Source organism: Megalobrama amblycephala, linkage group LG17 (assembly GCF_018812025.1).
Source record: "Megalobrama amblycephala isolate DHTTF-2021 linkage group LG17, ASM1881202v1, whole genome shotgun sequence".
Classification (NCBI taxonomy): domain Eukaryota; kingdom Metazoa; phylum Chordata; class Actinopteri; order Cypriniformes; family Xenocyprididae; genus Megalobrama; species Megalobrama amblycephala.
Genome location: NC_063060.1, coordinates 12,040,944 through 12,066,646, shown reverse-complemented (window position 1 = coordinate 12,066,646; position 25,703 = coordinate 12,040,944). Strand labels below are relative to the sequence as shown.

Here is a 25,703-nt window from a genome sequence, read left to right as displayed (position 1 = left end):
TGATTTTCAATCTGTTTCTTTCACTTTATTAATGTTGCTCCATGTATACAAGTACATATATCTCAGTTCTTCCATTTTATTATTTTTTTTTATTTAACCAGGGAATTTCGGAAAGAAAAGGAATGATAGAGAAAGACAGAGAGAGAGAGAGAGAGAGAGAGAGAGAGAGAGTGTGTGTTAAGTCAAATGAAATATCACCTGTAGCAACATTATCTCCACAGCAACCAAAAATACACAACAATAGGGCCAACCACTGACATGCAAAACACACACACACAGCCTCACACATACAGAAACACACAACGCTCACATTGTTCTGTCAGTATATTGAGAGATCGGTGTGTGAAGTGTGTCCTGTTTGGTGAGTTTGGAGGTCTGGCTCTCTCTCTCTGTCTCTCTGACATCATGACAACTGCTGCTTTCAAAGTACAGAAAGACCAGAACTCCATTAACACACACACACACACACACACATGCAGAAAATGCATGCTCATACCATGCATAACTCCAAACATACACTCACTTTAAACCTCCAGATCCTTCCACACACACATACACACTTTAAATGAACCTTCAAACATCCAATTAAAGGGATAGTTCACCTTAAAAAGAAAATTCTGACATAACTTACTCATCCTCATGTTATTCAAAACCTACATGACTTTCTTTCTTCTGTGTAACCCAAAAGTAACCATTTTGAAGAATGTGCATGCTGCTCTTGTCTATACAGTAAAAGTGGATGGGGACCAAAGACTGTCGAGCTCCAAAAAGGACAAAATAGCACCATAAAAGCATCACAAAAGTAGTCCATACGGCTCATGCCCTATATTCCAAGTCTTTGAAAGTTAAATCGTTCTTTATTCGTAGTCTTGCATTGAAAACCTTGCTTGACAGACATAGTTGCCATTCACATTTTATGCATAGAAAATAGCAGCTCTTTCAACTAAATTCTCCTTTTGCATTCTGCGGAAGACAAAACATCATACAGGTTTATAAAGACATGGTCGAATTGGCATTTTTGGGTGAACTGTTCCTTTAAAAAACGTTAATACTGCTAACATTCAATACTGTGCGTGTGTGTATGTGTGTGTGTGTGTGTGTGTGTGTGTGTGTGTGTTTGACGCATTGTGCTGTACACTGATTTTGTTTCCACTGATATGTGAGAAAAAGAGAAAGAGAGAGAGAGAAAGAAACAAAAAAGTAGGAAAGTCAGGGGATAAGCAAAGACACAATGCCAATCACTAACTAGAAAGCAGCAAACAGGAAATATGAAGTATGCATCAGGGAGGCTGGACTACTACTACCACTCACGCTCACACACACACACACACACACACACACATACACACACACATATATATATATATAATAACCCCTCCCACTGCCATCACATCACACTCAAATGGAGGGAAGTGAGAATTGGAGGGTGGCAATGAATAGATTCCATGTTTTATTCCACCCCTCATTGAATGGAGGTAGAAAGAAAGAGAAAGAGAGAGGAAGTTGGGGGCTGGTGGTTTGTATGAAAGTTCAATTGGATATTAAAGATAATATCATCGTAACTGCCAGTCTTATTCACCATGATCATGTCCATCACCAACGCAATGATCAAAGTCCAGCCTGTTAAAATCATTACTGTTATTGTTACTATTATCATTATTCATATTATAATTACTGATATAATTTAAAATGGGCGGGCTAGTTTTATTATTTAGATTTGATCTTGTTTTTCATTTGTCATTAATCTTGTCGTTCACTGTTCCTTCTGTTAATCCTGCACAGCGACTGCTTGCTCCTTATTGGGGGCGGGGCTGGTCTCCGTGGTGACCGGCTCTGCGGGGGCAGATTCCTTTGCGGGCGGAGCCTCAGTCTTTTTAGACTCAGCGTCGGGCTTGCTCTCCGTCGCTGTGGCTACAGGAGGGGCGGGATCTTTAGCGGCGGGGGCGGGCTCTTTTGCAGCCTCTTTCTCATTCGCCGGAGCTGCAGAAGGGGTGGATTTTTCTTCCGCTTTGGCAGGAGGGGCATCTGGACTCTTGGCGGGTTCTGCTTTAGCAGCCTCGCTGGCCTTGCCGTCAGAGGCTTTAGGAGCATTAGCATTAGCGTTCGCCGCAGGCTCCTCCTTCTTTGCAGGGGCAGCGCTTTTCTCTTCCTCCTTGGCCGCGGTGGAATTGCTATCGGCGCCTGGTGCGGCTTCTTTGGCGGCTGCCGCCGTGTCATTGGTTGTCTCAGTGGCGGCAGGAGCATCCTCCTTGTTCTCCTTAGGAGCTTCACTCTCCTCCGCCGACGCTCCCTCCGTCTTTGCGTCCTTTTCTTTTGCCTTCTCGTCGTTCACATTGTATCCCTTCTTCTTTTTGCTCAGCTTCCCTCCCATTTTACCTCTGACCTATAAAAGAGAGAAACAGAACAATCAGCACTGGCTGCAATGAGCAGAGTAACTTGTGCGATCCAAAATGAGGTCTTTAAACTGCAGAATGATCCATTCATGTGCTTTTATCTTCATCAAGTTGAATTATTAACACTAAGGCCCTGGTATAACACCTGGTATTAAGATCCATTTTGGCAGATCAGATCACAAGTAGATGAGGGAGACATTCCGTTTACACCTAGTGTTTTAATCCGTCTCTTTTGTTCACTTTCGACCACTTCTGTCCTGATTTCTTCAACGGGAGGGTCTATGTGTGGGTAAATGTATGGGTTTTTTCAGATCTTTTAATCCAATGGATGAAATAAGCTTGCACAATTTACATATGAATGGCAAAATGATACACTGGAAATACATACAGCTGTTGTTTCTGCTAGCCGGAAAACCACACCGCTGTGAGTGTGTGTTAGAAAGCAGGAATGGCGAGAGAACATTGTGCTTGGTACATTTTTTGTCTTCAAACCAAACTTAGGTCTTCAGCCGACAAAGTTGAAATCCTTTCTGTCTAGCGCGCTTTCCATACTGCGTTGGGTCAGTAGGCAGAGAGTAGGCGGTCTTTTGCGCTATTTGAACACATTCGATCACATGAGCGTCTACACTACGAAAGCAATCCGGTCGAATGCATTTTCTACCACCTCTGGAAGTGGTCGAAAGTAGACAAGCTCAAAGCATTTTAGATCATGTTTACACCTGGATTTAGCATTGCCCACTTGTGGTTGGATTGACGAAAACACTTCTTAATACCAGGTGTAAACAAGGCCTAAATTTCATATAATCCAATGAAATCTTTTGGCTATCCCTGTTGTTTGTCTTAAACAAAAGTGGGATAAAAATTTTTTTCAAGAAATGGACACTAGTAAACTCTCACATCTCCTCTAAACTTTCAGATCTCAACAAAGTCTCAGACTGCGTTCAGATTTGCTAATATGTTCCAAAGTCTGCAAGAAGACTTACTAAAGAATGTTTTTTTTTTCATTAAGAATATTCATCCAATTCTTTAAAATCCTAAAATTTGAAAAGTATCTATATAGTTTCTTGTATGAAGTCTCAATTTATACTGTGAAAAAAATAATATTATTCATATGTCTAAAATATTATTTGCAAAATATTAATAATCATATTTAATAATATGAAATAGTTTATATTATTACATTGTTTTTCTGCTTATAGTACTGTACTTAATTTATTTAGTTACTATTTATTTTAATCTAATGTTATTTATTTATTTAATCTCATTTTTATTTACTTATTATAATCTATGTATTATTTATTCATTTAATTTAATCTTTGTTTATTATTTATTTGTTTTGGCATTTTTCACAGTTTTTCTCTTACTTTTCCACAGACCCCGTAGCACTCCCTTGCGGACCCCTGTTTGAAAACCTTGAGTTGTACGTTATACTATACTACAAATTTTACTGTACTATATGAAATACTATAATATACTATCTTTATTTTAGAAAAAACATGAAAGACAAAGATGTAAAAAAAAAAAAAAAAAAAAAAACCCATAACGTAAAACGTTAAAAAAAGGTGACTATTGCTTCCCGAACTGTGAAAGAGCAACCACATTTTCTCTCTGGGATTATTGGTGGAAGTTCAAGTGTAGCATGTCAAACGCTACATCTTGCATAATCAGAATGACATACTAGGAAGAAAAATGTAATTCGTGCTTTTAGTAGGTACTAAAAAAATCATCTGCAAATAGGTCTCTCTGCAAGGTGTCATAATGAGAGAAAGCAGAAAAATAGAACGAACATACCTTGTATGTTCTGCTCTGGGTTTATTTTAGTACATGCGCTTCAGTCTTGATACAGAGAGCTAATAAAAGCTCAGCAGGCTAAACTCACATTTCTGAGACAGTCTGTCAAGATTCTATCATATCAAGCATCAAAACTAGATCATTAATCAGTAATCAGACTCCAGCGCTGATAGTTATCAGGATATATGGAGGGGGTTTTAGAGGACAGCATCTCTGAGCCATACTACCTGCAATTCAGAACCGCAGTTACCAAGGCAACCGGGTGGTCACGTGACCCATTCCGAATAAGGAGCCGAGCGAAACTCTCGCTCTCTCTCTCTCACTCCAATCTCCCTGTTGGCTGCTTTAGCGTTCCTGAGCTCAACAACCATCTGTGTAATGACACACTTGCACACACACATACAGTTATTCTCCAGACAGAAGGAGAACAGTAATCATGTGAAGCCAACATGTGAGTTGAATGTTCACACACACACACATATGACAATGGAAACATGGAAAGTCTTTCCTTTCAGTGTGTAAGAGAACAATAGACACTGTCTGTCCCGTCTCCACTGAGTCAAGCAGACAGCAGCACGCTGTTTCAGCGTTAAACAATACGCTGCAGTGTGTTTGCGTCTGTGAGCTGTCTCATCTGTACAGGGGGCTTGAAATTCACTTACTGTGTGAAACCTGCTGATTGATAGTAAATACGATCCTGGAGTGGCTTGTAAACTGTCAATGCATAAAGTGTCAGTGTGTGTACATATAGCTTTCAAAATCCCCATCACAAACTTCAAAATTAAAGGAGCGGATGAATAGCACTTTTGGCTCCTGCTCCAATACAGAGAGAGAGAGTTCAGTTGAAAGGAAGACTGAATACTGAGACCCATGCATCAGTAAGATTAAACATTCAGATGAAGCTGTATCATTGAGGCTAGGCCCTATGACAGAGCTCTACTGTGGAGGCTAGGCCCCACGACAGAGCTCCATCATAGAGGCTAGGGCCCAGGACAGAGCTGCAAAGTGTAGAGAGTAGGTAACAACAAGAGTTTACTGGTCACTATAGGGCTGCAGCAACTAATTGATTAAACTAATTTCATTATTGAAATCAAACTGTGTGCAACAAAGAAATGTTACATTAATTTTAGCTTTTTAAATTAATCACAATGAATTTGTTCCTATATATAAAGCGAGTAATGAGTTATTTATATGAACAATGACTTCTCAGTAACATAATTACAAAAAATGAGTAATACCTTACTTTGTGTTTTAGTTTTTATTTTAATACATTTATACTAAAATTATTTAAAATGCGCTACTGCTTCAAATTTATATTTGTTTTCAGAAACGCTGCTTTCAGTTTTTTTTTTTTTTTTTTTTTTTTGCATATTGTATTGTTTATATTGTTTTATCTGCACTTTATATTATGTATTTTAAACATTGCACAGACATTAATTTGAGATCTGTGATGAAAAAAAATATTGAGAGAATATTCTACCAATATTGCCACGGGAACGGTTTCACTGTTTGAATCACTCTGCTGTCAGCATTCTCACAGCGAGTGTCATGGCGGATGAGCAAACCCACCATATTTTTTTAGATACTACTGGTATTTTGTAACAGAATGTATTTTTAAAGGGTTAGTTAACCCAAAAATGAAAATTATGTCGCTTATTACTCACCCACAAAAAGTATTCTCGTCGCTTTATAATAAGGTTGAACCACTGTAGTCACATGAACTGTTTTAAATTCGTTTTTAGCACCTTCCTGGCCATCTGAAAGTGTTAATAATCTTGCTGGCAATGGAGGCCTCACTGAGCCATCGGATTTCATCAAAAATATCTTCATTTGTGTTCCAAAGATGAACCAAGGTCTTACTGGTGTGAAACGACATGAGGGTGAGTAGTTAATGACATAATTTTCATTTTTTGGGTGAACTAGCCCTTTAAGAGTTTTTTAGGTGAGAATATAGTTCTCCTTTACTAACTAGAGTACTGCTTTTCTACATTTTAACTGAACTGTTTGCTTGTGTTTATTTACTATTTTACTTCTTATACTGTTTTAATGGCTATTGTTGCTAATTTAAATATTGTTCAATAAGTAATATTTTATATAAATAACATACCTTATTTTTTGGTATTGAGAAAGAGTCCATTAGTGATTTTGACTTCGAAAGTTCCATACTTTCGAAAGTTACATTAATACAACATGAGATGGCAGAAAAGACTGTCTTTATGAGTGAGTCAGTGAGTTTTATATTGAAATGGACTGAAACAAGGATGTTGTTTTTACTTTAAACATCTTACAGGACACAGCTGACAAATGCATTGACTGGCACTGTCAAGGGAATGTCTTAAATGTTAAAAGGACAAAGACAAAGATATCGCTTTCCTCAGCAGACATTCAAACTGATTTTGTGATTATGAATATAAGATTTACCTGAAGAATATCAGCTAGATGCAGCTAATACACTCACGCAGGCGATCTCTCTCTCATAATACTCTACATATTACAGTGAGTTTCAATGAAGCGACTCAACGTTCCTTCGTTATTAGTTCTAAAGTGACATTTTAGAATTAGTAATGGAGGCTTGGGCTCAACTGTTAAACTGTCAACTTTGGATTTGAATCCGTGGCGGAAGGAAGTAGTTCCTCACAAAAGAGGGTTTTTATAATTTTCTTATTTATTTACACACTTGTGCTGTCGAACTGTTGTATATACGCAATATCACAATATCAATATCACATGGCTATGTATAAGCACGCTGTATATATGTATATATATATTCAATAATTCATATTATATATTAAAATGTAATTTATTCCTGTGATGGCAAAGCTGAATTTTCAGAAATCATCCTAATATGCTGATTTGGTGCTCACGAAACATTTCTAATTATTATCAATGTTGAGAAAGTAGTGCTGCTTAATATTTTTGTGGAAACCATGATTTTTTCAGAATTTTTGATTAATAGAACAATTAAAAAGAACAGCATTTATTTGAAATAGAAATTTGTTAACATTAACAATGTAAACATCTTTATGGTCACTTTTGATCGATCTAATGCATCCTTGCTGAATAAAATAATTAATTTCTTACTGATATCAAACTTTTGAACGGTAGTTTAGATGTATGTGTGTATTGCCATATAAAGGAGTAGCTTTGAATCCCAAATTGCTTATGTAACTCTAAAACTCCAACACACACACACACACTGAGCTCGAGGCAGGGGAGGGGGGGTTGAGGGGGGGTGGAGTGGAGAACTGGAGCAGAAAATCTGACCCAATCACTGTGCTGTAACAGCAGCAATGCATTCTGGGAGCAAGCCCATGTTCATAGCATTTCATATTCAAATACAATACACTGCATTATATATGGACAAAACATGCATAATATTAAGATTTTACATATTCACTCACATAAAAAGTTTTTTTTTTTTTTTTTTTTTAGTAAATTGGTATTAGATGCCTCTCAGTCAGTATTGGAATAATTTTGCTGACTTGTGTTCTAGCCGAACACCTGTTTGTATGCAACCAACCTTCTCTAGCTAATCTAAATATAATGGACTCAAAAGTATATGTGTGTAGGATAAAATATGTGATTTGTAGGATAAAATATGTAGGATGTGTAGGATAAAGTGTGTAGGAAAAAATATGTGTGTAGGATAATAATATATATATAAAAGAGCAGAAGATAAGTTACTACTATATATCCTCATTCAACCATTTTTATCCTTCTGTCTCTTGCAAACACACTCTTATGTGCATGTGTGTGTTTTTATGTTGAATACAGATGCAGTTGTTTTACCTCCAGGTCAACAGGGGGCAATGTAGAGCCACATCCCAGAGACGTTTTAGTGAAGACCGGACTTGAGTGGAGGGAGAGAAAGGGCGAGGAGAATGTGACAGCTCAAAGTGTATGACACACACACACTAATAACTTTAGATCTGTCCTCCAAGCTCAAATACACACATACACACACAAGCTCATAACCCTAGAGATGTACTCAAACAAACCACACACACTAGCACATTGTTGGCTAGGGCCCGGGCCTCTACGTAAACATGAGCTCAGGCTAATGAATAACTCCAGAACTGAGCAGACAGCGAAACTGGAAGCTCTTGTTCTTTGTTTGATTGGTCGAGATGATTTGACAAGTAAATATGCAATGATGAGTCATATGATGATTATTGTGATTATATGTTTTATTGATTATTTTTGTTCACACAGATCATGATTTAAGCACCAAATGGTGGATGCGCTTTCAGGATGACTGAAAGTGTGACTGTTGACATAAAGAGTCTGAAATATTTCACTCCAGGTAACTATTGTTCTGTTTAATTCCTAAACTTCCCCCACCAGATAGTAGCCTACGTGTTTTGTTAAGGCCAGAACTATGTGTTCCAAATGATCACTACTTCCTTCCTGATTCTTCCTGATCAGTGCACACAGTTTAGACTCTTATTAACATCCGAGAACCAGAGGTTAAGTGACATACTAAATTCGAAGCAAGAAACTCACAAAACAAGAATTGCGGCTAATAAAAACAGCTTATTTGAGTTCTTTCAGTGCACAATTCAGTAAAGGAATTATGCAAATTAGGTAACAGCATGAATGCACCCACAAAATTGATGATGAGCACAATTTGTAGGCTGTAATTCCCCATCTTACAGGCCGCTTCTAAATGCTAGGTTGTGGAGGATAGGGCAGACTACTACAATCTGTCATACTTTATCAAAACACCTTAATTGTCTCTTTCAAATGCAGAAAGTGTGTTTGACCACACCACAGTCTGGGTGTCTTTTAAAGTGCTCTTCTCTTGTCAGAAACGATAGCCTAATGGGCAGCCCATAGTGCAACTGCGCCTCCAGCAACCCGAGTTTGATTCCTGTCTCAGGGTCCTTTGCCGATCCCATTCCTCCACCCTGTGCTTTCCTGTCTGATCTCTACAATGTCCTATCCAATAAAGCCATATAAAAAAGCCAAAAATATAACAAAAAAGTGTTCTTCTCCATCATTTGATGAATTACTGCTGCCATTATCAGTAGAAAATGTACAAAATTTTTTTTTTAATAGTGATGCTAATTGTGCTAGGAAAACAGCGCTGAGCTCTCTATAATGATCCTAATTTACCTGGAAAGTTCGAAGCCATGTAAAAAAAGTGATTAACACATTCTCCTAGTACACTACTGTTCAAAAGTTTAGGGTTAGTAAGATTTATTTATTTATTTTTTTTAAAAAAATACTTTTTTCAGTAAGAATGCATTACATTGATCAAAAATGAGAGTAAAGACATTTAATTGTTAACTGTTAATCAGTTTCAGCTGCTTTGGTGTTAATGAAATGAACAACAGGTGCACTAGATGGGCAACAATGAGACAACCTCCAAAACAGGAATGGTTTTACAGGTGGAGGCCACTGACTTTTTTCCCCTACTCATCTTTTCTGACTGTTTTTCACTAGTTTTGCATTTGGCTAGGGTCACTGTCACTACTGGTAGCATGAGGCGATACCTGGACCCTACAGAGGTTGCACAGGCAGTCCAACACTTCCGGGATGGCACATCAATACGTGCCATTGCCAGAAGGTTTGCTGTGTCTCTCAGCACAGTCTCAAGAGCATGGAGGAGATTCCAGGAGACAGGCAGTTACTCTAGGAGAGCTGGACAGGGTCCTTAACCCATCAGCAGGACCGGTATCTGCTCCTTTGTGCAAGGAGGAACAGGATGAACACTGCCAGAGCCCTACAAAATGATCTCCAGCAAGCCACTAGTGTGAATGTCTCTGACCAAACAATCAGAAACAGACTTCATGAGGGTGGCCTGAGGGCCCGACATCCTCTAGTGGGCCCTGTGCTCACTGCCTGGCACCGTGGAGCTCGATTGGCTTCTGCCATTGAACACCAGAATTGGCAGGTCTGCCATTGGTGCCCTGTTCTTTTCACAGATGAGAGCAGGTTCACCCTGAGCACATGTGACAGATGTGAAAGGGTCTGGAGAAGCCGTGGAGAACATTATGCTGCCTGTAACATCGTTCAGCATTGACCGGTTTGGTGGTGGGTCGGTGATGGTCTGGGGAGGCATATCCATGGAGGGACGCACAGACCTCTACAGTCTAGACAATGGCACCCTGACTGCCATTAGGTATTGGGATGAAATCCTTGGACCCATTGTCAGAACTTACACTGGTACAGTGGGTCCTGGGTTCCTCCTGGTGCACGACAATGCCCGGCCTCATGTGGCGAGAGCATGTAGGCGGTTCCTGGAGGATGAAGGAATTGATACCATTGAATGGCCCCACGCGCGCCTTACCTAAATCCAATAGAATGTTTTGGTCCATCCGACACTGCCAGGTTGCACCTCAGACTGTCCAGGAGCTCAGTGATGCCCTGGTCCAGATCTGAGAGGAAATACCCCAGGACACCATCCGTCATCTCATTAGGAGCATGCCCCGACGTTGTCAGGCATGCATACATGCACATGGAGGCCATACAAACTACTGAGTACCATTTTGAGTTGCTGCAATGAAATTTCAGCAAAATGGACTAGCCTGCTGCATCATTTTTTCACTTTGATTTTCAGGGTGTCTTTGAATTCAGTCCTCTGTATAGGTTGATAATTTTTATTTCCATCAAATGATGTGGCATCCTTTCGTTCCTAACACATTACTCAGTCCATATCAGTATAGATAACCAGCATGATATTTTTCCCCATTGAGATCTGATGTGTTTTCAAAGTGTTCTTTTAATTTTTTTGAGCAGTGTATATTAAAATAGAAAACAGTTATTTAAATTGTAGTAAAATGTGACAATATTACTGTTTTTACTGTATTTTGATCAAATAAAATGAACTATATTACTGTGTAAGAAAACTTTTTATAAAGATTATCATTATTAATACATTTAAATTTATTAAACATTAATATATTGTCATACTGCTGCCCTTTTAAAAAGGCAATAAGACACTGCTTTACATTGTACTTAACAATACCACTTCGTAACTGTGGTAAAGCACTGTAATGCACAACATTTCATGGCTTATTCCTTTATTCAGCAGACTGAAGACTGAAATTAATTGAACTTTACAGTAAAATGTATATCTCAGGTAAATCTGCTGCCATTTTAAAATTTTAAAGAAACCAGCTGTTGATGATGATGCAATTGAGTCAAGTTTAATTTATATAGCACTTTTACCAAGCTTGAAGCACTTTACAAGCAATAATACATCTGTTCAAACCCCCAGTAACTGGAGCAAATGGTGAACTTCCCATTTATTGAGTCTAAAATAGAAGATAAACCTAGTATGACAAGAATGTGCCTTGACAATTCATATTGTTTTTTTATTTATTTATTTTTTATTTTTTTGCAAGGTCATTATTTTAGGGTTATTTTGCTGAATGTGAAGAAAATATCAGGGCCTTAAGTGTGTGTGTGTGTGTGTGTGTGTGTGTGTGTGTGTGTGTGTGTGTGTGTGTGTGTGTGTGTGTGTGTGTGTCTCAATCCATATAATTGTGACTAAAAACATCTACTACTCCAGAAACACAAACAGTTGTGCGAGGGAAGGCTTTAAATGAACACTAATGCAATAAAACATAGTCCCACAACCAGTACTAAGATACACAGTGTTAAAATGGAAAGAGCAAAAAAGAAAGCAAGAAAGACAGATGTCAAGATGTAAAATCCTTGATTGTGTTTCCACAAGCATATTTGGAAGCGCTGAGGTGGTTTACCACCTCATTTGGACAGTTTCTTGAGAACTGTGAAAACTTTGACCTGGTAAAATTCTTCATCCTACACACAGAGCCATCTCTCAGGATGGAAATTGCTCTAATGAAAACAACGGCAAGGGAACATAAACACCACTGGCAGACAAAAACACGCTCGCACACACGAAGACCTTGAGATTCTTCTTTCAGTAGTGACTCCACATTATCCTGATGACTGTTTAGCGGCTCACTGATGGTAAAATGCACTGTGACTTTGAGTGTGTGTTTATTTAAGACTGTCATTGTTCCTAACAACACTCTCAATGGAGCCAGTCTAGATAGTAACACACACACAATCCCTGAGCCTCACCCTGAGTTGCAGCCTTGCTATGTGTGTTTCGTGATAGTGAGTGAGATTTGATCGTGTCATGTCCTTCAAGTACAAACATCTATAAATCGTGTTACTGACAGATGCTTGATAAAATGAAATGTGAGCTCCTTTACCTGAACACACACTTAGGTAAATACACTGCACACTAATGGCTGTTTCTTCAACTTTGTCCACTTTTAATTTGTCAACTTGCAATGTCAACATGCATGCATTACAGGAAAATTCTATTATTATTAGGAACAAACAAATGTCATTTCCACCACATCTCGAATTCTGTATTGTGTTTGATAATATGCTGTTGCTGTGGAAATGACATTTTGAACATTTTTTGGAATAAACTGACAGACTCATTTGTCTTTCTACAGCTTATTTCATTATTTACAGCATTTATGTAACTTAAAATAATAATTTTACACTTTTTGTGTAATTTTACAAAATGACAGATTGTCTGGATAAATTATATTTATGTTGATTTTCCTTCATATGCTGTATCTTATATCATATATGGGTTATTAAAAGTGTAAAAAAAACATAATCAAGATATAATTTTAAAGTTTTATTAAGTATTAACAATGAGATTATGTGTTTTTTAAAATCAATTAACACTGCTTTTGTCAATTTTTACAAGTTGGACAAATAAGTCATTCGGTTTAACCAAAATTTTGGTTTTACCGAATGACTCTTACAGCTAACAGGCTGATATCTAGCTAGTTAGCTAGTTAGCTTGCTAGCTAGCAAAAGGACAAACAGTTTATATTTAGTTTTCCATGTTTTATAGCGATTGTACCGAATGACCTGATGTTTCGGGACATGCGTACGAGCAAGTGAAAATATGAATTTTTTGAATAGTTACGAGAGAGTTAGTTTGCTTCACAACCATCTGGTCCTTTGCAGGTGTCTAAATGATGTCACGTCCTGTCACATGATACTGACTGCATGACTTGATCCAAAATGGACCCTTTATATAGAGTGCCCCAGGGATGACGCGTTTTTGTAGGCAAAACCCGGAAGCGAGTTAGCATTTTAGGACTTCCGGTTCCAACGCCGTCAAGTCTATGGGTTTTTTGAATGGGTTTTTGCTAAATCGCCTGAAATAAGGTCTGTGGTAAACAAAGCCTCTAAATACTTTCACGTTTTGATCTATGACAAAACACACCAGTTATAACCCACTTGTGATTTTTTAAACTTTTACTGTGTCTTAAATTCGGCGGTTGCTAACAAATTGCTAAAAGGGACTACTTCCTTTGGCGGGGACTTTAGACGTCATCATGACAAACAGGACATTTGGACAGCATTTCTCATGAAAAAGTGGATAAGTATTCATACACAGCGCAGATCATAATCAGTGAGCATGTTTTTAAATAGAGTTGTTTTCTAAATAAAGTTTGAGGACGCTTGGTGGTGACGACGTTGATCCGCGACCATGGTGTGCTGTAGTCCGTTTATAGCCTACTGTTAGCCTTTTATATCTGACGACTTTATTTAGGCTTCAAAATCTATAAATGTTGTGTTAACTTGTAAAGATTATCTTGATAGACAAAACGTGTAAGTGTCATAACCCTTTGTTAAACACAGAGCTTATTTTCTGCGATTTTCCAAAAGTCTATGGGAAAAATGAATAGGCTTTCAGTCGAGGGAACCCGTGCGCTGCTAACTTCCGGGTTGGCCTACAAAAACGCGTCATACCTGGGGCACTCTATTGGTTACACCGAATGACATCAATGAAATCTTTCTCATAAGAAAGCAATGACTTCTACACATAATTTTAATATAATTTTGCACTCTGTTAATATATGATGAAATCATGCCAGAATAAAAATATATACATTTATTACATTTTAAGATATTTTAATCACAAATTAAATGGCTGTATTGGCCTTTGGACGGTTAAACCAAATGACTGTTTGACACTTCAAACTCTTTAAAATACCTTTATATGTAGCAAAATATAATTAAAACCTTTTGGATTCAATAAAAGTGGTCTAGTTTTATCTACCTTACATACTTTGGATGTCATATCTTTGTTTTTTATTATTATAAAGGCCTTTGGACAAAGAAATGACCAGTCACGTCATGATAAAGGCATGGTAAATTATTTCCTAGACTTTCCCATAAGAAAAATCTGTTTTAATAAAAATCAACTTCTGGGACATAAATAGTTAAAGAAACACCCACATAATTTTTACTAGGGGCACATTTATCGGGTGTTTTAACAAATAAGAAGGACTTAGGGTTTCATATCTGACTCTTTAAAGAATTCATACAGTCGCAAAAGATATATTATGTTGATTAAATATCTGAGATTTAGGTTTAGTCTAAACATAATCCACATACCACCAGAAAAAAATGGACACATACAAATCTACACAGTGTTTAATGTTTTCATTCTTGTGGGAAACTTGCTGTCCAAACAAGAGGCGACTGCATTGTTCATTAGGCCTTGACTACACAGTCAATGTTCTGGACACAACAGAAAGTGTTTATTAAAGAGATAGTTCATCCAAAAATGGAAATTCTGTCATCATTTACTCACCCTCAAGTTGTTCCAAACCTGTATATGAATTTCTTTCTTCTGCTGAACACAAAAGAAGGTATTTTGAAAAATGTTGGTAACCAAACAGTTGATGGACCCCATTGTCTTCCATAGTATTTTTTTTTTTTTTTGGAAGTCAATGGGGCACATCAATTGTTAGGTTACCCATAAAAATATCTTCTTTTGTGTTCAGCAGAAGAAAGAAATTCATACGGGTTTGGAACAACTTGAGGGTCAGTAAATGATGAGAGAATTTTCATTTTTGGGTGAACTATCCCTTTAAATACATCTTCACTCCTGTCTGTCCTTTCACAACGTTCTGTACAGTAAATATATAATGATACATTTATTGTTCTAGGATGATTTTTGTGAGTCTAATAGCAGACATATATTATAACTTCTGTATATTCCGTACATTTATGTTTGTGTCTTTTTGTCATTGTCATATTTCTCCTGTCTGATGTTCTCATGCAGCGCTAATACTGTGTTTTGTGTGTATCTTTCTCCAAGGGACTCTAACAGACAGGTGGGGTCAGTGGGGGTCTGGCCTTTGATTGGCTGTTGCCGTAGGAACCATAGGAGAGCTGCCATTCTGGCTCATTCTTACAGTTCCTTCAGGTCATTGCCATGGCAACCCAGAGAGAGAGATTCCATGATGACACACACATCAACAGAATCAAGGAATCTGAGCTGCTAGGTAACGGTTGATAATTAACACATGATCATATAAATAAATAATTAATCACATGAAGTTACCCTCATCTTGTGGGTTGATAACTGTTAAAGGGATAGTTCAACCAAAAATGAAATTTCTGTCATCACTCACTCATGCTTGTGTTCTTTCTTCCTTTATTTTTTCTATGGAACACAAAGATATTTTGAAGGATATTTCAACATTTTTTTGTCAGTACAATGAAAGACAATGTGGTCTAAAACAATTGATGACTTCTTTTGTGTTCGACAGAAGAATTTTCACACAGATTTTTCATTTTTGGATGAACTATCCCTTTAGTTCTTCAGAATTAGCTGCTGTATATTGTGAGAAAAATGTGGAAAAACAGAAAACAACCTGCAAAAGCACTGCAACTCCACTAATAAATCATTTTCAACACCAAATAATTATTCATAAAGCTTAAAATATGGCTTTGTGCAAATGCGAATGTGAAACAATAGCCGGCTCAGTGGCTCAGTTCTGCAGCTCCTCTCACAGAGCACATAAATCCACCAATCACTTTCCACACAGTGCACACAGACCGCAAAGGATGATGGGACAGAATCTGACTAGTGACTGACATTAAAACTTATCAAGTTTTGCCGACACAACTAAGGCTGCCTGAGGAAAACATCAAATAATAAAAGAATGCTCCACTAATCAGAAGTAGTTAACAACGGTGTGACAGAATGGGTACGTAGACTTTGAAATGGCTTTTTTTTAAGTGACTAGTCCAAAAATAACTGTGATTTTGAATGCATCTCTAATTTGGGACCGTCTCAGATGTGCTTGAGTTATCTGTCCCTTTCAATGATCTTCCTCAAACAAACACACACACACACACACACACACACACACTCAAAGCTCTGCTTGGCTGAGCTGCCTCTGTCTCTGTCAGTGCCATCCTGTCTCACTGCCTCCTTCCTGTCTCTCTCTAGCTTTCATGTCTATCCCGCTTTTCTTCTGACAAACACTGAAAACTGTGATCGCAAACACCTAAATATTCATCTGACAGCACCTAGTGCACCAAATTCAGTATAAGATTTCAGAAAAAAGTGTTCACTGTGAATCTTTCAATGATTTTCATGCCTATTTTTTTTTTTTGTGTGTCGCACTTGAGGTAGAGCGCTCGATCACATGGTTGCTAGGGTGTTGCTAGGGAGTTTTGCCTCATTGCTAAGGTGTTGTGAGCTATTGGACCACAGGGATCCAGGTTCAAATCTAGCCTGGGTTGCCCTCTCTCTTCCACTTGCCTCAGGGAAGTGATTTTTCTGTATTTACAATTTCTGTATTTTCCAACCTGAAGTATGACCCATGTGAATTACGTAAATCTGAGGGAAAAAAGGCTGCATTTCAGTTTACATTCACATCATTCATTTCAGCCAAAATTAAACTAAACCGTGATACTCGTCAGCTGACCGATAACTGTGGCTACTTGCGACTGATACTGCGGCTCATGATCTGGTGTTTTCAGTGTCCCAGAGCGGCTTGGTTTGCAGTAAATGCTGCTCCACATGAACTTAATCTCGGAAAGCGCTGTGAGAGTTGGTCACTTACAACATGCATTTGAAAACAAAACATGCTCCAATCATCTTCCCAAATATGTAATGATAAACATTTATAAATTTTTTATTGGTTTTCCACCAAAATAAATGCAGCTCTACAGCCATAAATATTAGTCCTGCAATTTTACTGTAAAATAAAATTATTATTATTATTAAATATTATTTTTGATTTTACAGTATAGTGTAATTGCAGTAATATTTTTATAATTTAAATAAAATAAAAATATTGTTTTGAGTAATAATAATTTTTTTATTATGATTGCTGTATAGTCATGTTGAATAGATAGATAAAAAATAAATGTAAATGAATGTAATTAAATGCAAATAAAAAGCCCAAAATTAAAAAATGCATTCTTTCTCAACTCACCGACTGAAACTAGACAAATATGCCGTGATTCAGACTGTAGATTTCCTCTTACACGCATCTGCAATCATGAACTATCAGACAATACAGGTCTTTCTCACTCTCACTGAGTCCAGCTCTCCTCTGCTATTGCAACACTAAACTCCAGCTGGGCTTAAAACCGGACGTCTCACATGGACATGAATCACCTGACTGCTCTTCTTGTTTCCGTGGGTGACCTAGTACAAGAATCTGACCATCTAGAATATATAAATTACTAGGATTAGTGCTAATTCAACTCATGAACATATAGAACCAATGTGCAGATCTGTAAATGTTGGCACTCGCTCATACTGGATTAATAATGTTTTTGGTTGGTGAGTGGCTCCTATGTGAGTTACCTTCAGGCTCTTCTGCATTATATACAAACTCATTGGACAAATAAATGAGACCTGAACTGATGCTGATATTCATTTATCTCTCTCTCTGCGTCTTGCTCACACAGAGTATGGCAAGCCGTTTTGACTTTTATTCATTCTCAGGATATGAATTCTTGATATCAACAATTCAATTCTTGATATCAGGAATTACATTTCCACTAGTAAAAACTAGAATTCTTGATACCTGTAATTGTATTTTCACTAGTGAAATGTCACCATAGGCTGCCATATTCAATTGATGATATCAAGAATTGACTGCTTACTAGTTGAAATTCAAATTTCACATATCAGAAATACAATTCTTGCTAGTAAAAATCATAATTTTTGATATCATTAATTACTTTGTTACTAGTGCAAATATCTATTTATGATAACAACAATTGAATTGTGACTAGTAACAATGTTAAGTTTTGATATCAATAATTTGTCACTAGTGACAATGTTAGTATCTGATATCATGAATGTGATTTTTACTAGTAAGAAAGCCATTTGATATCTGATATTATATTGATATCAGAAATACATTTTCAGAACATTTTCACTACTAGCAATTCAATTGTTGATATCAAGAACTGACATTTCAACAAGTGCCAAATGAATTCTTGATATCAAAAATGAACATTTTTACTAGTAACAATGTCATTATTGATATCAAAAAATATTATTTTTACTAGTAAGAATTGTATTTCTGATATGTGAAATTGGAATTTCAACTAGTATGAAGTCAATTCTTGATATCAACAATTGAATTTGAATGGCAGCTTATGGTGACATTTCACTAGTGAAAATACAATTACTGATATCAAGAATTCATATCCTGAGAATGAATAAAAGTCAAAACGGCTTGCCATACACAGAGGGAGAGAGAATCGGGAGATGCTTTTCCAAAGTGTGTACCAACCATTATAACAACGTTTTATGTCATCAATACTGTTTACGGAAGATCAATCAATACCCAAAACCTATTTTTTCCAAATTGTGTTTACACTGGACATTTTTTCAGGACTATTCTGTTACTGTTTTGTGTTTTTACATTTTAAATGACAAAATTTTGGCAAACGGTTACCTTAAAAAATCAAGCAAAATCTGCGCTCAGTTCTCAGTTTGGTTTGATGTTTCCAGGTTGAAACGCGTGACTCATTCAAGCGGCGGTTTATTGGTCCGCGTGAACGTGAAGATTATGAAGCCTCGCGCTCATCACACCGCCCGCTCCTTCTCTCAAACTCACCTCCGTCTCATAATTTCAACTCTTATCTTGAAAAAAAAAAAACACCATAGACGGAATTATTGGGCGGAGACGTTTTACACGGTCTTATTTCAATATGCGGGGTCTGAGTGCTCTTTTTTTTTTTTCCTCAAGGGAGGCGAGCGCGAGCGCACGGTCACTCGGTTCATTGTCTGCCGCATCGCCGTGAAACGTAAAATAGATTCTTCTACAAACAAAATACTCATGAACACAGTTGCGGAAAAATAATATTCATGTCATAAATACAGTTGTGCATTATAATACAGTACATTAGAAGCCAATGTGAGATATATACAGGGTAAAATCATCAGTTGTCCATCCACACCCCACGCGCAATGCGCATGTGCTTTGCAGAGACAAAGGACCAGGCAATTACGGTTGTAGCTTGAAATGATATGTAAACTAAAAAAAAAAAAAATTATTATCATAAAAGGCGCGTTGATACATTAAGAAAAAAGACTGAATCATATTCACTTTACATTAGTGAGTGACAGGGTGAAGAAATTGACTATTTGGGATTGTGTAGCATCATAAAGTGTAAAAACAAATATGTGTATAAACAGTATTAATTAATAATAAGGATTCATCGTGTGTGTATATTATTTATAAGCTTCAGATCAGTAATATCTGTATGTGTGCGCGTGTGTGGGTGGGTGAGTGAGTGTGCGCGCACGCGTGTGCACCAGTTAGACAGCGCTGCAAAATGTGTGCCAGCTCTGACAAAAGAGGACGGTGAACATAAATCCGCGTCTGTGTAAACAGTAAAATGCAGCATTTTAATGTAATCATAACCAAAACCATTATTGTCCCATATAAAATGATTATACTTCTCTGAAAATCCCATAATTTATCAATTTGTGCTTCAGAAAACACGCTTTACCAATTAGCTTTATCTTAACATTCCTTAAGTCATCTCAAAGAAATTTTATCTCAATATTTGTATTAAAATAACAATAAACAGTGCGAGAGAGACGGCATGCACGCGCAGAGACAGCGCTGGTGTGTTCAGAACACGCCCCTCTCCACTCAGTTCAGTCGCGTGAATTCCAAGGCTGATTTATTGAAATCTTTATGTGCATCTCAGAAATCAAATAAGCTCAGGTACATTATTCCTCCATTTGCCGGCTGAATGATTACTGAAATTTGCACTTGATTTGGATATTTCCTTGGTTCACTACCGTGCGCTCCGTCTCTCCAAATGGGAGCCGCTTTTATTTATCAGAGACGCTCCAACTAGACAAATTCTTAATGTAACTGAGGCAGAGTGTTCATTTAATCTAAAAGAGTGAAAGAATCTTACCGTCGGCGGTGGACTTTCCTGTCACTCCTTTCTGAAGCGTCTGCTGTTTTTTTCCCAATGTCTTTTTTCCCGTGCGCGTGGATTCGGCGGGGTTTATCGGGGCTGTTCGGTGTGTGTCTCGCGCTGCATTTCTCGCGCGCACTCTCGTATTCGGTTCGGGGGGGGGGGGGGGGGGGGGCGGGGGCGCGCGACGTGGTGCGAGCCACTGAGAACGAGACACGGAAGTGCGCCGCACCGTGATCAAGTCCGGCAAAAATAGTTGTTTTATGACTTATCAGAAGAAATGTGAATAAGAAGTTGTTGGTCTTCTGTTTAATTTGTTGTTTAGTAAGATGTGGATTATTTTGTATAGTAGTTGTAATGCTGGTCAATATGTGATGAATTAAGAATGTTTAATTCTTAACTTATACGGGCTCATTTAGAGATATAAACCAAACACGATCAAGTTGGTGCGCATAGGAGAGTAAATGCTCAATTTTTTTTTTTTTTTTTTGTTGGTCTTGGCGCGCCCTCTGGTGACATCAGTTGATGCTGCAGAGAAAATGTGTTTAAGGTGAGTATAGAGATGTAAAAAAAAAAAAAAAAATACTAACAATATATTATTTAAAGTATTAAATAAAATTATCTTTAAAACACTTCATAGCAAATAGAAATGAAAAAGGTAACACATAAGTAGAAAATTATTGTTATGCTCAGATACTGTAATTAATAAATTGTATAAATTTCCATATTACAATGTTGGGAAGGCAATTTCAAGTTGAGTAATTAAAAAAAAAACGTGAAACGTGATCTGAATTTTATTGTTTTATTCTGAAACGTTTCAAAAATTGCAAAATTCAAACATTTTCACTTGAAAAAATTAAATATAACAATGTTTAACTTTATAACAATTTGCATTTTAAAGAAATAACAATAAAAACTACATAGTTTGTTACCATCAGGGTAAAGCATATACATAGAAAAACTTTTGTCTATATAAATTTATATAAAATTTTTATCATTTCACATGTTCTTAAAAAAAAAAAACAAGTAGGCATGACAAAGAGCAGATTATTTGTATAATCTACACTGTTACTGAAAATTACAGATGGATGTTTTCTATTTAAATTTCAGTCATTTGTTGAATGTGAATACACTGTCAGCACTAAAAATGTATTTCTGTGAGGTAAAGAAAACTTTGTCTTTTAAAAAGAAATAATGTCAGACATAACAAATAGGCATCATTGCAATTTACGGATAAAATCACTTAATGCTACTGATTACAATTGTGTTAATATTTAGAGTAAAAATGTCAAAAACATGACAATATATTTTGAGAATATTTTTCACAGTATTGTATCTATACCATCTATATTGTTAGATCACAGAATGTCACTTTTGAACAAAACAACCCCAATTTTTCCGTATAAATTAAATTAAGCCAAAACCCAGGAATGAGAGGCTGAGTGAATGTGGTGTGGACTCTGTGAATGAGGGTCATTGTGTCAGAGACGCTGTAGAAGGACAGAGTTCCTGCACTGTGATCCACATACACTCCTATTCTACAGGAGCTGGAGACTACAGGGAGTTTAGTCTGTTTGTTATTGTGCCAGAATGAACAACTGGAGTCAGAACAGGTCAAATTCCAGGAATGATTATTACACCCAAATTTAGGCTCCTTTCCCCGTCCCTTCCTGCTGATGCTCTTATATGACACTGAAATACTCACCTCACCACTCCACTCAACCTCCCAGTAACAGCGTCCACACACACTCTCTCTACACAACACCTGAGACAAATGAGTAAATCTGACTGGATGATCAGGATACAGCTGGTCTTTGTAAGTGTATTTAATCACTCTGTTCCCTTCAGACAGTACCAGGTTTTTATTCGCTGTGTTTGGATCCAAAGTGAGTCGACGGGAATCTGATGAAGATAATAAAAATAAAACACCAGAGGTTTATTACATTTAGGATTTTATTACATGAAAAGTAACAGTAATGTTAGATACTTTTGGGAAAAAAGCTACACAACATCTGCCTCACTGTTATCAACATCATTGTGTTGTTGTGTCTGTGTGTTTGGAGTTGACCAGCAGAAAAAAAAATGTAGAATTGGAAAGTCAGTTCACATTTCTATTTAGTTTTTAGTCCTGTTCAAATGTTTTCAAGACAGTAGCTCTATCACAAACTGTAAAGTTGAGCTAAAGGTCCATTTGAAGTAATGTTTCTCTGTCAAAACAAACTAGCAGTGAGTGATGAACACAAGTGACCAGACCAGGGACTTTAAACTAACCCAGCAAGTTACACTAACTATCATGTGATTATTCCTGATTGGTATAATTAATTGTACTTCGAATAACAGAGTAAATGTGTAAATCAAGAGTGTTATATGCAGTCATAACACTCACAACAGTTCAGTTTGATTGGTGATATATAATAAGAACTAAAATCTGTCTCTTTATGTACATGTATGATCATAGAGACTTACACTGGATGAACTCCTCATGGGTCTTGGGTTCAGGGATGGGAATGATGTTAATGTTTCTCACTACAGAAACCAACAGACACTTTATAGTAAATATTGTATTGTATGCATTGTCTTTCTACATGACATCATATGGCCCTGTCCCAAATGGCACACGTCATACGCACTTTTGGTCTTGTGGACTCACAATGGCTGCCGTGTACGCATGTCCATTAAGTCCATGAGACCGTAGGGTGTCCCATTTGACATTTTAGGTTTCAAAAGGGTGCTTGTGAGCACCCCCTTTGCGGTCGATATGTGCCCTGGATGCGTACTTTTGCTGAGCCCCCACTGAAGCAAGCTCCACAGCAGACTTCTTCCCGATTGCCAAAGAGGTGTTACATCATGAAAGTGTGGTCTCATAAGAAGACCGCGAGTGTTTAGGGTGACATTTGGGACAGGGCCTATGATACAGTATATGTCAGGAAATGTAAAGCTTACCTCTGCCAGATATCTTTTCTATCTCCTCTCTGCAAAAATGTTCCAGTTTCTCTCTCAGTTGAGACACACATTTACCAACATCATCAAAAGAGAGATGAGAACTGACAGTGATGCTGGATGAGTCTGTAGATCCAGGAGGAACAGAGAGAGACTGGAAACTCTAAACAGACACAAAGACAATAAAAACACCAGCTAAAGACACAGACACATTTGATAGAAACACAGTCTCTTTCCTTCCTAAAGACCACTGTCCTGTTTGTCAGATCTCTGTTACCTGGAGGAAATGGATGTGATGGTCTGTGTGTGAAAGCTGCTCCAGCTTAGCGTCTCTCCTCCTCAGATCATCAATCTCCTGCTCCAGTTGCTCCAGTATTTCTTCAGCTCGACTCACTGCAGCCTTTTCCTGATCTCTGATCAGCTGTGTCACCTCAGAGCGGCTTCTCTCAATGGAGTGGATCAGCTCAGTAAAGATCCTCTCACTGTCCTCCACTGCTGCCTGTGCAGAGCGCTGTTAGGACACACAGAGAGAGACGCATTAGAATCAGCTCTTACTGGTCCCTCACACAGCCTGTTCCCCACAGTGGGCTTCAGTGGGACTGGAAAGAGCTCCAGCACTGGCTCCTCACTGACTGATTGAGGAGAGTCCTAACTGAGTCTGAAACAGCTCTTCCAGCAGCCAGCAGTTGTTCTTCTGCTCAAAACTCACCTTGTGAGACTCCACAGCCTCTCTCAGATCCTCAATCTCCTTCTGTCTCTCCTTGATTATCTTCTGATATTTTCTCTGGGTTTCCTCCAACTGTCTCTGTAGGATTTAGAGTATACAGTCAATATACAACTCATTACACATCCCTGTTTGAGAGAATGTCTGTTTAAAAGATGAGCTAATAAGTGGAGAATTTACATTATCTGTCTCATTGAAGAACTGTCTGAAAATTATCTTAGAATATATATTATAGAATTATGAAAACATTTATTATTCAACATAACCACTCATAGTTCATACCTGTTTCTCAGTTCTCTCTGCTGCAGCTGATACAGTGTCGTGGTTTTTGTGTTCATCCATTGTACACAGATAACATATACAGTTCTGATCAGTACGACAGTAAATCTCCATCAGTTTCTCATGTTGAGGGCAGATCATCTCCTGAAGTCTTCTAGTGGCGTCCATGACTTTATGTCGCTTTCCTGGGTTAAATTCCTCGTGACGTTCAAAATGAGTGCGACAGTAAGAGTACAGACACACCAGACAGGACTTGATGGCTTTGTTTTTGTCCCCAGTACAGACGTCACACTCCACATCTCCAGATTCAGTGTAACATTGAACAGGACGAGCAGCTTGTAGTTTTGTCTTCTTGAGTTTCTCCACCACTTCAGCCAGCATGGTGTTTTTACCTAAAACAGGTCTTGGAGTGAAGGTCTGTCTGCACTGAGGACAGCTGTAGACTCCCTTCTGATCATCCTGATCCCAGCAGCCTGTAATACAGCTCATACAGTAACTGTGTCCACAGGGAATGGTCACTGGATCCTTCAGTAGATCCAGACAGATTGAACAGCTGAACTGATCCTGAGCCACTGAAATACTGGATTCTGCCATTTTATTTCACACTCACAGGCAGAGAGACATCCACGACACATTAGTTTCGATTTCTCTGAACTGAAACGTTTCCTGGTTTAACGTGTGCAAATGTGCCAGTCATGTAATATACACGACCGCTAGATGGCAGTCTTATACATAAATTCACTAGAATAGTTTGCGACTAGATAAATTTACTGTTGTGTAATATGCATAAGAATACAGGAAATAAAATAATAAAGCATTAGACATAATATATTAGCTAAATACATCAGACAATGAGGCAGGGTAACTGTCTAATGCTTTATTATTTTATTTCCTGGAAAAGCCTTATATGGGCAATTATGTAACTGTTACATGGGTATTGTCTTTATAATACAATGAATATAACATTTATATGATGTCTTATAATCTTCACCCAGTAGTACTGTGAGTGCTGGAGAGCATTGCAGAGTATGTGTCTGCAGGAGATCTTGTACATAATTAAATTTGAGGTCAAAGAAATGATGAGACAACTTTTTTGTTTAAGTATTTTATTAAGAATATGTTTTATAAAGAAAACACTTTATTTAAAATATTTTAAGAATGTGTTTATTAAGAAAAGAAAGACCACACTTTACATGTATTAATATTTTATTAAGAATATGTTTATTAGGAAAAAGAACAGAGAGAGAAAAAAAACATGTACCGTAAACCCGATTCCAAAAAAGTTGGGACACTGTACAAATTGTGAATAAAAAAGGAATGCAATAATTTACAAATCTAATAAACTTATATTTTATTCA

General features: G+C 37.5%; 2 protein-coding genes across 2 annotated transcripts; both read right to left on the bottom strand.

Annotated features, from left to right (window-relative positions):
• basp1 (brain abundant, membrane attached signal protein 1) lies at positions 1–20,558 on the bottom strand. The gene is made up of 2 exons (XM_048164023.1): positions 20,400–20,558; positions 1–2,383 (listed from the first exon to the last, which is right to left on the bottom strand). Exon 2 carries the CDS (start codon positions 2,369–2,371, stop codon positions 1,769–1,771), a length of 603 nt encoding a protein of 200 aa, XP_048019980.1. The 5' UTR covers positions 2,372–2,383; positions 20,400–20,558; the 3' UTR covers positions 1–1,768.
• Positions 20,559–21,190: 632 nt separating this feature from the next.
• Positions 21,191–25,021, bottom strand: LOC125251095 (tripartite motif-containing protein 16-like). Its single transcript, XM_048164016.1, has 6 exons — positions 24,349–25,021; positions 24,052–24,147; positions 23,620–23,853; positions 23,346–23,505; positions 22,869–22,928; positions 21,191–22,304 (listed from the first exon to the last, which is right to left on the bottom strand). Exons 1-6 carry the CDS (start codon positions 24,937–24,939, stop codon positions 21,748–21,750), a joined length of 1,698 nt encoding a protein of 565 aa, XP_048019973.1. The 5' UTR covers positions 24,940–25,021; the 3' UTR covers positions 21,191–21,747.
• Between the last annotated feature and the right edge of the window lie 682 nt (positions 25,022–25,703).